This window comes from Cydia splendana, chromosome Z, assembly GCF_910591565.1.
Source record: "Cydia splendana chromosome Z, ilCydSple1.2, whole genome shotgun sequence".
Classification (NCBI taxonomy): Eukaryota; Metazoa; Arthropoda; class Insecta; order Lepidoptera; family Tortricidae; genus Cydia; species Cydia splendana.
The window spans coordinates 8,280,688-8,293,847 of NC_085987.1; the positions used below are offsets into that span (position 1 = coordinate 8,280,688).

General features: G+C 39.3%; 2 protein-coding genes across 3 annotated transcripts in view; one reads left to right on the top strand and one right to left on the bottom strand.

Annotated features, from left to right (window-relative positions):
* The window catches only part of LOC134804237 (ATP-dependent helicase brm), a 33,211-nt gene extending 20,203 nt beyond the window's left edge, over window positions 1-13,008 (bottom strand). Inside the window, exons 1-8 of the mRNA XM_063777210.1 lie at window positions 12,289-13,008; window positions 7,615-8,120; window positions 7,210-7,498; window positions 6,703-6,786; window positions 6,095-6,195; window positions 1,633-1,771; window positions 1,017-1,206; window positions 419-557 (exon numbers count right to left, since the gene is read on the bottom strand). Coding sequence (XP_063633280.1) covers window positions 419-557; window positions 1,017-1,206; window positions 1,633-1,771; window positions 6,095-6,195; window positions 6,703-6,786; window positions 7,210-7,498; window positions 7,615-8,120; window positions 12,289-12,738 — 1,898 coding nt within the window. The 5' untranslated portion in view covers window positions 12,739-13,008. The remainder of the gene's footprint in view (window positions 1-418; window positions 558-1,016; window positions 1,207-1,632; window positions 1,772-6,094; window positions 6,196-6,702; window positions 6,787-7,209; window positions 7,499-7,614; window positions 8,121-12,288) is intronic.
* On the top strand, window positions 8,361-12,226 carry LOC134804217 (zinc carboxypeptidase A 1-like). Of its 2 annotated transcripts, none has more exons than XM_063777182.1 (6): window positions 8,361-8,686; window positions 8,775-9,171; window positions 9,269-9,377; window positions 10,397-10,584; window positions 11,399-11,483; window positions 11,732-12,226. In XM_063777182.1, exons 1-6 carry the CDS (start codon window positions 8,394-8,396, stop codon window positions 11,926-11,928), a joined length of 1,269 nt encoding a protein of 422 aa, XP_063633252.1. In that variant the 5' UTR covers window positions 8,361-8,393; the 3' UTR covers window positions 11,929-12,226. The 2 variants fall into 2 exon arrangements, with proteins under 2 accessions (XP_063633252.1, XP_063633253.1); XM_063777183.1 differs by having other exon boundaries at window positions 8,499-8,634; window positions 11,732-12,224.
* Window positions 13,009-13,160: the final 152 nt, after the last annotated feature.

Sequence of the window (13,160 nt, forward strand, 5' to 3'; positions counted from 1 at the left end):
TGCCTCTCTGCGAGTACAGACCTAATTTCTTCGAAAACTGACCCGAAATCTTCAGAATATAATTTTCAAACAGAGGTAAAATGGTAGCTACAATGTTAAAAATATATATACTATATAACGTTAAGATAACAACGATAACAGACAAACAGATGTCGATATTTCATTTTGTCAATCACTTCAGTTTGCCACAAAAACTTCTATGTCTGAATTAATTTTCTACGCTCTGAACTTAGTCCAAGCCCGAAGTCTACAGAGGCGCCAAATTGTAATTTCGTTAGTGACCGTTAAAAATATACCAACTGGTTTTAGTGTCGTGGATAGAACATTCGTATTAGTAGGTACACTGGTACAGTACAGTTATCTTTTCTCGGAGCTATAAGATAAGGCCCTTAATAAAGAAATCACTTGTAAAACTTACCGTCTCATACGCTCCTTCTCTATGCGCTCCTGTTCCTTCTTCTGCTCGCGCTCGGCGTTGGCGTGGTAGTTCATGATGGCCTTGTTCATGCGAGACAGTTTGGCCTGGTTGTTGCGGTGGTACTCCTTGAAGTCTTTGGCTGCAAATATAAGTCAACATGAGTTGAGGTCCCCTCAGTAAAAAAATGCGGCAAATTTTAAAAAATGTAGATGCGAGGTGTTTATCCAACCATAAAATTTTTAACTTCGCGCCTTTTTCTACTGTTAGCTTGGTCACACTCTAGTATAGTACGATGTGCCGCGCGCAAGCGTTTCGCGAATGACGATTCAGGGGCGAATTTAGTTGTACCTTTAATGTTACTTGCCTGTGCAGGGTCGGCTAATAAATCAAACAAAGTACTGATGCACGCTTACCATACTGCAGTACAGTCTGCAAGAACTCCTGGTGCTTCTGGCACTCTTACCTCTGGCTCTGGCTGGTCTCTAACCTTGTAGGTAATCTTCTCGCAGCCTCTGGCGTTTGGTGCATTTGTAGTACGCATTTGTACACCGCCGTCTCTAACCTTGCGGTCTATTAAAGGATAGCTATTGCTGCTTACCATGCTGCAGTACAGTCTGCAAGAACTCCTGGTGCTTCTGGCGGCGCTTGCGCTCGGCCTCGAGCTTCTGCTGTTTCTCCAGCTTCTCCGTGGCGCGCGCCTCGCGCAGCCCCTGCCGCTTGGTGCGCTTGTACGCCTTTATGTTAACAGCCGTCTCCAACGTCGTGTCGCGGCGGACCTGGCCGAGGATCTATCAACAAATACCGTATTTGCTTATACGTGTATTATAGTACTGAATGTTTCATGTACGGCATAACGTATAGACTTCATGGCGTCATAATAAGGTTTATTGTGTGCTTCTAATTTGTTTTGGATCTATGTTTTTTTAAAGTAGAAGTCTTCATAAAGATAAGTGCAGTTTTGTTTGAGAAACATATTTAATTTGTAGATTTTTATTAAATCTTTCTAAAATATCTTTTTGTCTACTAATATACTGTATTAAAAGCATTATTTCTCCAGTGCCTAACTTACCTCTACCACCATACTACTCCATCAAACAATGTTTCCAACAAAATAAAATACCAAAATTGAGTTATTTAACTACAGAGCATTAATTACTATCACAATGTTTACTCTCACGAGAATGTCTTAAACCATGAAAAAATTTAAAGTTTACCTCAGCCCTTAGTTGCTTCTGGAAGTTGAGTACGCGCAGCGCCCTCAGTTCGATCTGCGCCTGAAGCCGCAGGTCGTCCGATATGTTGGCCGGCAAGTTGGACAACACGTCCATGCGATGTGCAATACGAGCGGCAATTCTATGAACATATATACGATTCCATTTTCGATTCATACAATATTCTGCTATTACAGGATCGACTACATAAGCATATAAGTATCGGCACCAGAGTTGAAGTTACGCAAACTACAACACCTCATGTCGTAACAGCGGGATTTTGTAATTAGTGTTCTTTTTTCGTACTGGCAAGTTACAGCGAACTGCAAGATTTACCAAAATCAGGGGTGCGAAACTCCTGACTTCGGCCAAACTCGGTTCCGCTCGGCTCAGCATTGCTCCGAGCCATTATTAGGGTTGACACAACTTGACGTCCCTTTGCGTGCACGACCACAGATAAGATAATGGCTTGAATTTTGACAACCCTAAATAGCCGAAAGGGATAGTGCTATATATTAGAAAGCGATAGCATGATTCGACCCTGAACCGCTGTCAAACTTCGGTTTTGTAGGAAGTTTCCTTTCAGTACGGTAGTACTATTAATTATTCTGTGCCAAAATGTATCGACGGGGTACCTTAAATGTTGTGCATTTACGTCAATTCATTCACAAACCTTTGGGCTTATGCACAAATCACGCGAGGTTCGATAGGGGGTGGGGGGTCACGAAAAAATCACGATAGATCACGTTGGGGGAGGGGGGCTATAAGGAAACCTCACGTGTATTTTTCTACAGTGAACGAAACTAAGAAAAAAAAACCTTCCACATGAGTAGATACTTTTTCTCGGTTTCGTTTAACATAAATCTTCACTCTGCACTTCAAATTAGCGAGTCTATTTAACAAAATAGAAAAATAAACAAGATTTTCTATATACAATTGGCCTGATGACAAATTTTGAAATCCCTTTTAATATTATCGGTACACTTGTATTGGTTCCGAAAAACAATATTTCAGCTATACTCATAAGATTTAACATAAATAATTGCATTTTATTATAGCTAGTTTAAACCTCGCGCGATAACGCCTCACACGCCATTTGTGACGTCATAAATTATGCTGGTAGACATTGTTTACATACTTACAGTTACGAATTTCCCTTGAATCCGAATGATATTGTTAATTCAGCACCATATATTACGATTAGGGGTGATAAATACATTACAAACATTGTTCACAATAAGTCATTTTATACAAAGACTCTCACACGGTTGCAATTTAAGATGAATTATTTAGATACATGTAAATTTTGAGTGAAAATCACCGAGCGCCGGGTCTCCTTTTTAATTTTTAATTTTTTCTAGTTACGACAGCCAACATGGCAATGATAGTTCCATTCAGCCAAAAAATTAAAAGTTTTTTTGTGAAATATCGTATTATTTAGCGTTTTATTTATATAATAACAAATAAATATTTACTTTATATCGTGTAATAATATTTTTTGGACGTAATAAATGTTTAGTGGCGAAATAATATTTTTTTTGAACTTCCAAACTCTTTGGTGAGGACGTAATGGATTACAGTCAATGAGGTTGTCTATGTTGCTCTAAGAAATATGTCATACATTGATGACGTCAATTCTTAGCTCGCTTCTGATTCGCGTTTCAGTCAAAATGGCCGATTAGCTTCGAGCAACACGTAAGGGAGGCGGCATTCGCACTATTTCCCCTCTGCCGAGGTACAAGATTAGCGCGTCAATCTAATCTAGCGCGGGTAATAAAACTAGTTGCACTTGGATTTTTCACTAGACCGAGTCCAGACGCGCGCGTGAACACTGCTGCACAAAAATGCCTGTTTGCTCGGTTTTTTGTTATAAAAAGAGGTCGGGGACATCTAATTTACGAAAAGAAAGTGTTACATTTCACATGTAATATTTTTTTTACATATCATACGTTTAATTACATTCAAACACAATTATTATATTTTAGTCTCATGTAATTGTTGGATTTATCGATTTTGCTCGCTCAGTACAAATTGCGGATCGGTCGAGCGACAAATCCGACTTCTCATCTCTCAGAATACAATAACATACTTCAACGAAAATGTGTTAGTGTGCGTGTTGTGACACTTGTCACTCGTCCGTACACAAAAAGAGATCGAGGTTTGCAAGATTTGTCTTTGACGTGTGTCATTTTCTATGTATTTGTATGTAAGTGGGTGAGAAGTGCGACTGTGTGCACCTTTCCCCCCGCGAAAAATGGCAGAAACATTTGTACGGTGAGATATCGCTTGGGCCCCTCCCTTCCGATGTGTCGGAAGCCGGTGTTGCTCGAAGCCGATTAGAGAATTTTGCAGTTTTATTTTATTGAATATATTAATAATCCTAATGTTTATACTGAGATTGGGCCATTTTTTAGAATCGTATTTACGTATATGTTTCTTTGAAACCATTATTTCCATGATTCTTTGTTACTCATTGATATAGAATAAGAACTGGATACCCAATCAGCCGCAAAAAATGGCCCCGCAAAAGTAACGTTAAAACAGATCACGCGTTACTTTTTCGTTTAGTCTTGTATGGACCGCTCAAATGTGAAGTTGTCAACAATGTCGTAAAATGGTGGTGAAAATATGCAAAAACAACAAAGATAAAACAAGGAAAAAGCATGGAATGCATTTCTTTCGGTTAGTTCTTTGGATAGCATTACATAATTTATGTAATCTGGTGGTAATTTCATGGTTTTGAATAAATTATTTTGTTAGTCCCAAAGAAGGGATGTGAAGGAACAAAAATCTAATGAGTCGATGTGAGGTCAATACTTTTTTTATTTTTATATGGAATTCATAAGATATAATATTATGTTTAAATTCAAGATTTCCAAGAAAACCTATGCGACGTGCAGAGTGGACTGCTATTATAAGAAGAGATAGGGGTGATGCAGTTTTAAACAAAGGCAAAACGGCACTTGTGTGTTCGGCCCATTTCCCTGTTTCCGACATATACACGACCAATAAGGGCTTACATCGACTAACTGTAAATGCTAAACCTGTCTGAACACAGTGACGACCACAGGATTTTTTTGATAAAGACCATAACCAATCAGTACCAGTTAGGGTTGCCAGATCGAAAGGCGCTATTATCGGGAAAAAATATAAATTTTTCGGGATTTTGGGACTTAAGTCGGGGAAAAAAAACATTCAAATTAAAGTAATTGTATTAAAAACAACGATATTTTACATTTTGGCACTACGTCAGCTGCTCTGCCCATAGACGTTTTTAAATTAGAATACCTAGTATACATTCTTTGAGATCTTGAGTCGCTCGCTCGCTCGCTCGACGACAGTTCGGAACTTGAAATTATTGCTTCATAACGTGAAGCTGGTTTTCGGGACAATTTTCACTTTGTCGGGAATCGGGAACACATGGTAAAAATCGGGAGAATCCCGCTAAATCCCGGCCATCTGGCAACCCTAGTACCAGTAGCGACCTGAATGTCCCCGTGCACTATATTGCAAAGAACGAAAGTGCGAAGAGTATTATATAGATCTAAAATACACAGTTATTTAATAAATTGAATTTATTTCAAGGAAAATAGTATTTAAAGACGTATACTTAGTTATTAAAAATAAATTTGTTTTATGATAACTTACACGGGTTGTTACCATAAATTAATTTTATTTGAACTCCCGATCAAATTAAATTTGTTTAATTTATTACTTTGGTTTTTCTGTACAGTAATACCTATTAAAATGTACCAAAGGGACTCCATTCGTTCATTATTCTCGTTTGACGTTGTTTGACGTAAATACAAAGGTGAAGTTACGTTTAGTGCCATCGGACTTAAAGTTTAAACAGTGTTGGTAGTAATGTTTACAAATTTGACACTTAATGCTTACGGCAGTAAGTTCTTTTCCGTACAAAACATTTATCTTGACTCAAAATTTACGTAAGCGTTTTTATCATCAATGCAAATTTGCCGCTAATGTCATTCTGACCCACATTTTGTTGACGTTTGTGTTCCGCTCTGTGTGTCTATTTCTAATATTAAGTCAGTGTTGTTACTGTCATCAGGCCAATACTAATTATCTTAAAATTAGGTCAACTTAAAAAATTTCAAAAAAATACACGGTTGATGGGGGAATGAGGTTGTGTGGGGGGAGGGGGTAGCCAAAAACCTCACCAAATATCACCAAGGGGGAGGGGGGTCAAAAAGTAGCCGAAAACACCTCGCGTGATTTGTGCACAACCCCTTTTTGCTATTGGAACTCTATTTATTTAAAATCCCCGATAAAATATAACAGTATTATATAGTGGGATGGTCCTTTAAACATAAATATAAACATAAACATAAATAGTGTTTAGTTTTAAGTTTATAAAATACATATGTATGTTAGTCTGTAAGGTATTTGTAATATGGGCCTTGTTGCCTGAATTAAATTTCTAAATAAAATAAATAAGAAATCTTACCTGTTTTCTCTTTCATTAAGAATTTGTAAGGGGTCGAGTCCCATGGGCTTGGGTATGCTAGTGATGCGATTCTGTTTCGCACCAGGAGTAGGCGCACCCGGCTAAAATAAAAGTGGTATGTTATTGAAATTAAAGTTCAAATTTCAATTGTCATAAAAGGGTAACCAGCTATAGTTCGTTTTTTTAGCATTAGATATAAGGTAAACAATCTTGATGTGTCTTTTTATTGAAAAACACGTTTTCAAAATAAGTCACGGTCACATACGATCATTTATATTCTTCTGGTTTCATAAGTAAGAGTTACTGATTTTAAATGGCGGTTTTCAATTAAAAGACTTGTCAAGATCGCTTACCTTCTTTCTAATGCTAAAAAAAAACGAACTATAAACAAATAATGCCTTCCCACAAAAAAAGGGATGGAATACCGAATCGATTTATATGGCAAAAAAAAAACTATGTAGGATTTGAAAAAATTACATAATCAACTGGCAAATAGATAATCGATTAGATTGCTTTTGATTCCCATCCCTACATAAAAGTGGTTTAATCCAGTCATTGCTTGGGAAAATAGATACAGATGTATGTTGTTCTATGTAGAGCTATATTACCTGCTGACTGGTGGGAGCGGCAGCGTTGCCTGGGCCTGGCGGTCTGACAGGCGCCGCGCCGCGAGGCGCTCCTTGTCCCATTGGCTGGTAATAGATATTACAATAATAAGTACTTATGACAAATACCAGATCCTATTACAATAACTAAGTGCTGCATATTTGTCATCCCCGGGTATTCAGGAATTCCGAGAAAGCATGAAAAGTTTTAAAACCCTAGACAGAACCAAATATTTTATGTATTTTTATTTTGTATAACTGATACAATACCAAAAACCAAAATTCTTGAAACCTATTTAGAAAGAGTAATTCGTAATAAATATTTGATTCTCAATATTAATGCCTATGAAGATATTAATTTCAGTTTTCGCACACATATAGCTGCACTCCAAAGTGAGCGCATTTACTTTGAAAAAAATGTGCAACTGTTACATGTTTTTGCCCCCGTTGCCCTCTCCTTCTGTGGAAGGAGGAGAGGGCAAAAATGGACTGGAAAATGTGATGACATACCGGGTTAACAAGCGGCGGTGTAGGTTGAGTAGGCGGCGCCATTTGCCCCGTCATAGGCAACGGTGTCGGTGGTGCCCCTCCGCCACCCCGCGCGGTATCGCCCGCCGCACCCTTGCCCGCGGGCTGCCCCTGGCCCTGTCCTTGCTGGCTGTACGGCGACGGCGGCTGCGCCGGTGGCGTGGGGCACTCCGGCGGCGTGTCCCCGGTGCGCTTGCCTGCAGCCATGAGGGCTATCTGCTGCGATACGGGCTGGTTGCGAGCCAGATTTCTGTACGCGGCTATCTGAGCCCTGTAATGTTAAACAGTGTTGACAGGATGCATTTAATTGAAAAACAGTATGTTTTAAACATGCGTGTCATTACATCAACTACTATATCCTAGCCAGCATATTATTATTGTACTTACTTGAGTTGGCTAAGCTGGTTGTTAGAGAACAGACCCTTGCTAGGGTCCTGGGCGTTTGATCTCGCTCGAAGAGCAAGAAGCTGCGAGTATCGCGGGTCTTCCTGCAGCCCCTTCTCTTCCATAGAATCGATGGCTCGTTGCAGCGCGTGAAGGTTGTCTGGACCCGGTGTCGCCATGGAGCCTTGCATAGGCGAGGAGGACGACGCGCCGTTGGAGGAGGTTGAGGGCGGGGCGCCCTGGTGCGGAGGGGTCTGCGCCGATGGCGGGTGCTGGGGTGCGGCGGGTGGCTGCGCGGGCGACTGCTGGTTGGGCGGCGTGCCGGGTGCAGCGGGCCCATGCGCCGAGTAGCCAGGCGAGGGCGTGTGCGGCGGCGGACCCTGGCCGCCCATGAGAGCGTGGTGGGGCATGTGGCCGGGCCCACCGGCCGGCAGCCCGTGGGGCGGCAGCGGCACGCCCGCGGGACCATTGCCCGGCGGAGGAGCGCCTCCACCCATTGCCATTGGTGCCTATATAATGATAATTGATAGTATTCTGTAAAACATTTCATTTTGCGAAACCACTTCTTTAGAGTACGAAATACTAATAGTTTCAAATAACAATGCAAAACGTGTTTGTACAAGTACAATACGAAAAACCTGTGAAACAAAGAAATTTACGAAACCTACTTTGAGTACTTTGCTCATTGAGTGAAATTTATGCGCAATTTAACCTTTACGAGTTTTAGTATTATTAAATCGTCGCACAGCCTACTTGATTAACATAACGGTTTTACAACCAAAATGGTGCGTGCAATAGAGATATATAGCTGCTCCTTTATTTTATTTGTAAGCTTACTTACGTGTGATGCCAATAAGAATTACACCTTGTACAAATTAGTAGCATTAACTAAAAGGGACAGGCAAATATTGTACATTATTCATAGAAACTATGACCATTGCTATTTTTTAAATGGAGTTACAAATGAAGCAGCCATACCAATGCATGTTATAGTTGAAGACAAATATATGACGGAATTTGAGGGTATAGTTAACAACAGTGATACATTATTCACAAAGTATAAGCAGTATCATTTGTATGTTGGTTTAATATGTTTAATTGGTTTAATGTTAATTAATTAATTATGTCAACATACTATGGTATATTTTATATTTTCACTACAGTGGCCCACAACTGACTGAAGATGCATGGGATTCGGGAGAATTAACTGATGACATGATCATTTATAATGGATTTCAAGATTTTCCGACAATACAAAAACTATATCAGTACTGGGAAAATAAATATACGAAAAGAATTGAAAAAATTGTAATTGGCAAGACATATGAGAAAAAGGATATTGTAATTTTAAAAGTTCCTGGTAATCAAACAAATGGACATAGAAATCCAGCAATATTTATTTTAGGTGGGGAGGCAGGTCGGGACTGGATTTCACCAGCCTTAGTGCTTGCTTATATGAAAAGTCTTCTGGATGAAAAATTCCATCCATTTACAAAACGATTTGATGCATATTTTCTTCCAGTACTAAATCCTGATGGATACACTTACAGTTTGTACAGAGTATGTAAAAATATATTTCTATATGTTATATTACATACATTAGTACATTGTATAATTGCTGAATTTAATTCATATATCAATTTGAGACCAATTTTAGGATCGTTTTTGGGCTAAGAATAGAAAAGTAATTCAGCCCCGAATATTGTGCCACCCCAATCTCGCCAGAGGTGTCAGTCTTGATAGGAACTGGTTATACAAAGCAAAAGGTAAACTATACATGAGATATAACTTGATATAAGATAAAATAACAGCCTTTATTATTGAAGTTTCTAGTTACAAAGAATATATTAAGTTGGTTTCACAACTTGACTTCAACTCGTCCTTTGACATAGGCCAGTAGGCCAGTAGGCCTATGTCAAAGGACGAGTACCAAAGGACTTTGGAGTACCAAAGCTTTCCATTTATTTATTTCTTCCTTTGCTGTTTGCATCCATTTACCTCCTCCGATTCTTCTTAAATCATCTGACCATCTTAACTGTCACATTAAAAGTTACAATATAAATGATGTTACTTTATTGTTTCTTGGATTGATTTCTTATTTTAAAGTGCTGGTGGCCTAGCGGTAAGAGCGTGCGACTTTCAATCCGGAGGTCGCGGGTTCATAGCCTGGTTCGTTCCAATGAGTTTTTTGGAACTTATGTACGAAATATCATTTGATATTTACCAGTTGCTTTTCGGTGAAGGAAAACATCATGAGGAAACCGGACTAATCCCAATAAGGCCTAGTTTCCCCTCTGGTTTGGAAGGTCAGATGGCAGTCGCTTTCGTAAAAACTAGTGCCTACGTCAATTCTTGGGATTAGTTGTGAAGCGGACACCAGGCTCCCATGAGCCGGCAAAATGCCGGGATAACGCGAGGAAGAAGAAGGATTGATTTCTTATTTATGAGATATATTCAACCTTTTAACTGCCGTAGACTGATATATAAGACAAGATAAATATGACAAAACTTTATGTAACTTTGTACCACCGGCGACATGATCACGCTCGATGAAAAATTCCATGGCGGTTAAAAGGTTAAACAGTAGACTAATGAATTTGCCCTAGTTAGGAGCTTTTTGGGAACTATTTGGGCAGGGTCATGAAAACACCTGGGGAAAACCGGCTGAACTGAGACTTCACTGTAACTTCCAGGGTATTCTAGTAAATTTACTAAGTAGATACAACCAATATACAAATGCCACTAAAATATAGAAAAAATGCTACAAAATGTATTAATTTGACAGGTGAGAAAGCCTGTAGTAACATGTTCTTTGATAATGCTCTCTCTGAATATGAGACATATAATCTGTCAGAATTCCTGGATGGCATAGCACCAAATACATTGGCCTTCTTCAATGTCAAAGGATTTGATAATTTAATAACTACACCCTATGCCGTTGGAGATAAAGAGCAAAGTAATATGGATACTATTGTAAGTAAGACTTTGTTAGTATGTAATATTTACTGACAAATATAAGTATTAGAAATTGATACATTGGAGCATTACACAGGCTGTATCGTAAAAACTCATTTTATTTCCTGTGTTGCGGCTTTTTTTCGGCATTTAGAGCAGGCGATTATTTTTCTGTGCATATTTTTGACCATTTGTCATAGAAAGGAAACTCTTATACCTGCAAATCTTCAGAAAATTCGCATTGTATGGTAATTTGATCGCATGAAATTGTCTACCATTTGTCGGTAGACAATTTCATGGAATGTTCCTATTAGTCATATTATTTCCATATTAACTGGTTAAATTATATCCTTTGACTATTAATTTCTTATATGTTGTGTTCTACACTCGGAGTAATTAACAATGGAGCCGCCATTAACAGGCGTTCCCCTCTGTCGAAAAAAGGCGGCCAATGGTCAACCACATGTCAACCATATGTATGGACTGACGTTTATCTGACATGACGTACCTATACATTTGATGTGCCCCTCCCCCGCAAAAAACGGCAGACTATTTTGTACCGAAAATTTTAGACATGGCGGCTCCATTGTTAATTACTCCGAGGTTCTACATTGTATGGATATTATGTAATATCTGGTGGTGATAAATAAGAAGTCCCTATAATAGTTCAAAAATTCCGGCCTTTGTTTATGAATATACTACTAGAAAAATGACATTTGAAGTTAAGTTCATCCCTAGAATTCATTAATGTCTTTTGTTTCCATAAATTAATTATTAGTACAAAAATTGCAATGGTTTTTTCTGCAAATAATTCTGTGAAATTTTTCCATAGAGGGAAATACTACGGCAAACAACTCGAGACTTGAATGCAAAGTTCAACAAGTCCTATTACTATGGGACTACCAGGAGTCTTCTGTGTAATTATATTTTAAATCTAATTTACAGTTTAGATATATTGAGCTAACAATGTGTCAAACAAAATATTAGATATGATTATAGGCATGTCTGGGTTTTCTATATCTAAAAACAGATATTAAGCACTAACTAAATGCTACTACTAAGACACAATTAAAAAAACATAAAACATTAACTAAGCTTAAATATAATAATACAAACTATCTATATCTTCAAATTAGCTGTTCTTGATTATTCATTCTTTTTTCAGTTAACTATACTGGAAATTGTGCAGACTGGGTTAAGGAAAATTTAAATGTCCCTGTGGTAATTACTTTCTACTTGACAAACTTTGATAATGTTTTGCCAGAAGTATCTGATATTGGGCCATTGCATTATGAGTTGGCAAGGGGAATAAATGAAATCCTTTCATTCACTATTGATCTTTATGGGCCGCTATTCAATTGACAATGTGACAAAAATGCAACATCATGTTTGTTACTACTAGGGATGTTGCGGATATTCGTATCCGCATCCGCGGAACATCTGCATGATTTTCACCATCCCAATCTGCATCCGCATCCGCATGAAATCGATGCGGAGCATCTGCATAATGCGGATGTCGACCAGGTAACAGGAACGTATTAGCGGCAGCGTGTCAAAAAATCTGCATCCGCAACATCCCTAGTTACTACTACTGAATGTATTTATAATATTTTGATTTCTAATTGACCACAAGATAATTCTGATAACAATAAACATTTAGCATGCACATTTGATGTTTAATTTAAATGAAGTAGCATCATGAAATAAATGTTTACAGCATACCTGTCCTGGAGCCATATGTCCAATTTGATGCTGCATGTATCCATGGGGTGGGCCTTGCCCGGGCATGTTGGGATGCTGTGCTCCACCAGGCATGCCATTAGGACCGGAGGGATGCGAGCCAGTGGGCATGGCGTGTCCCGGACTGCCCATATGCCCTCCAACCATATGAGGCGGCATCTGATGCGAGTTTGGCGGCATGCCGGGATGTTGCTGTGGGGGCCCGTTTGAGTTAGAAGCAATAGGGTGAGGCGCCGGCCCGGGCGACATGTGGTTCGACATCTGACCCTGAGGAGCTCCCGCTTGATGCGGTGTTGGCGGCCCGTTCACATGCTGCTGGTTGTACGGGCTGTGAGGCGACTGAGGAGGCGCCGGGCTTTGCGTAGGCGGTCCCATAGGACTTGGCGCCTGTGGCGGGGGCATTGGACTGCTCTGAGGAGACGGACTAGCCATCTTTAATCGATGATAATGTGGTTACACCATGTCACACTTGAATCATACGAATTCGCGTCGCTAGATGATATGGCGGCGCGTCGCCCGATTTATTGACTAAATTTACTTCTGTTCCGTCACTTCAAGTACACATTACTTATACTAAGCTTAAAATGTATGTATATTGCGTCTTCAGTACTAATTCAAACACTTAATTTCTAGATTAATATCAATGAAATACGAAATATTGGAAACAAGCCCACACAAGCGAGTGAGAAAGTAGATTGGGCACCACCACAGATTAAGCTAGATCCGCACAGTAGATAGATTTATGTCAGTGACATTTCATTTCATGCTAGAAAAGTACTACCAACTTAACGTCGTGAAAAGCCATACCAGACTACTACACCGCACTGCGGCCTAAGTACGGTAGTCTGTTGTGA

Coding starts and splice junctions, on each gene's coding strand:
- LOC134804217 (XM_063777182.1), top strand. CDS start 8,394: ATGGTGCGTGCAATAGAGATATATAGCTGCTCCTTTATTTTATTTGTA. Junction 8,687..8,774: donor AAGTATAAGCAGTATCATTT/GTATGTTGGTTT, acceptor TTTTCACTACAG/TGGCCCACAACTGACTGAAG. Junction 10,585..11,398: donor AAAGTAATATGGATACTATT/GTAAGTAAGACT, acceptor ATTTTTCCATAG/AGGGAAATACTACGGCAAAC.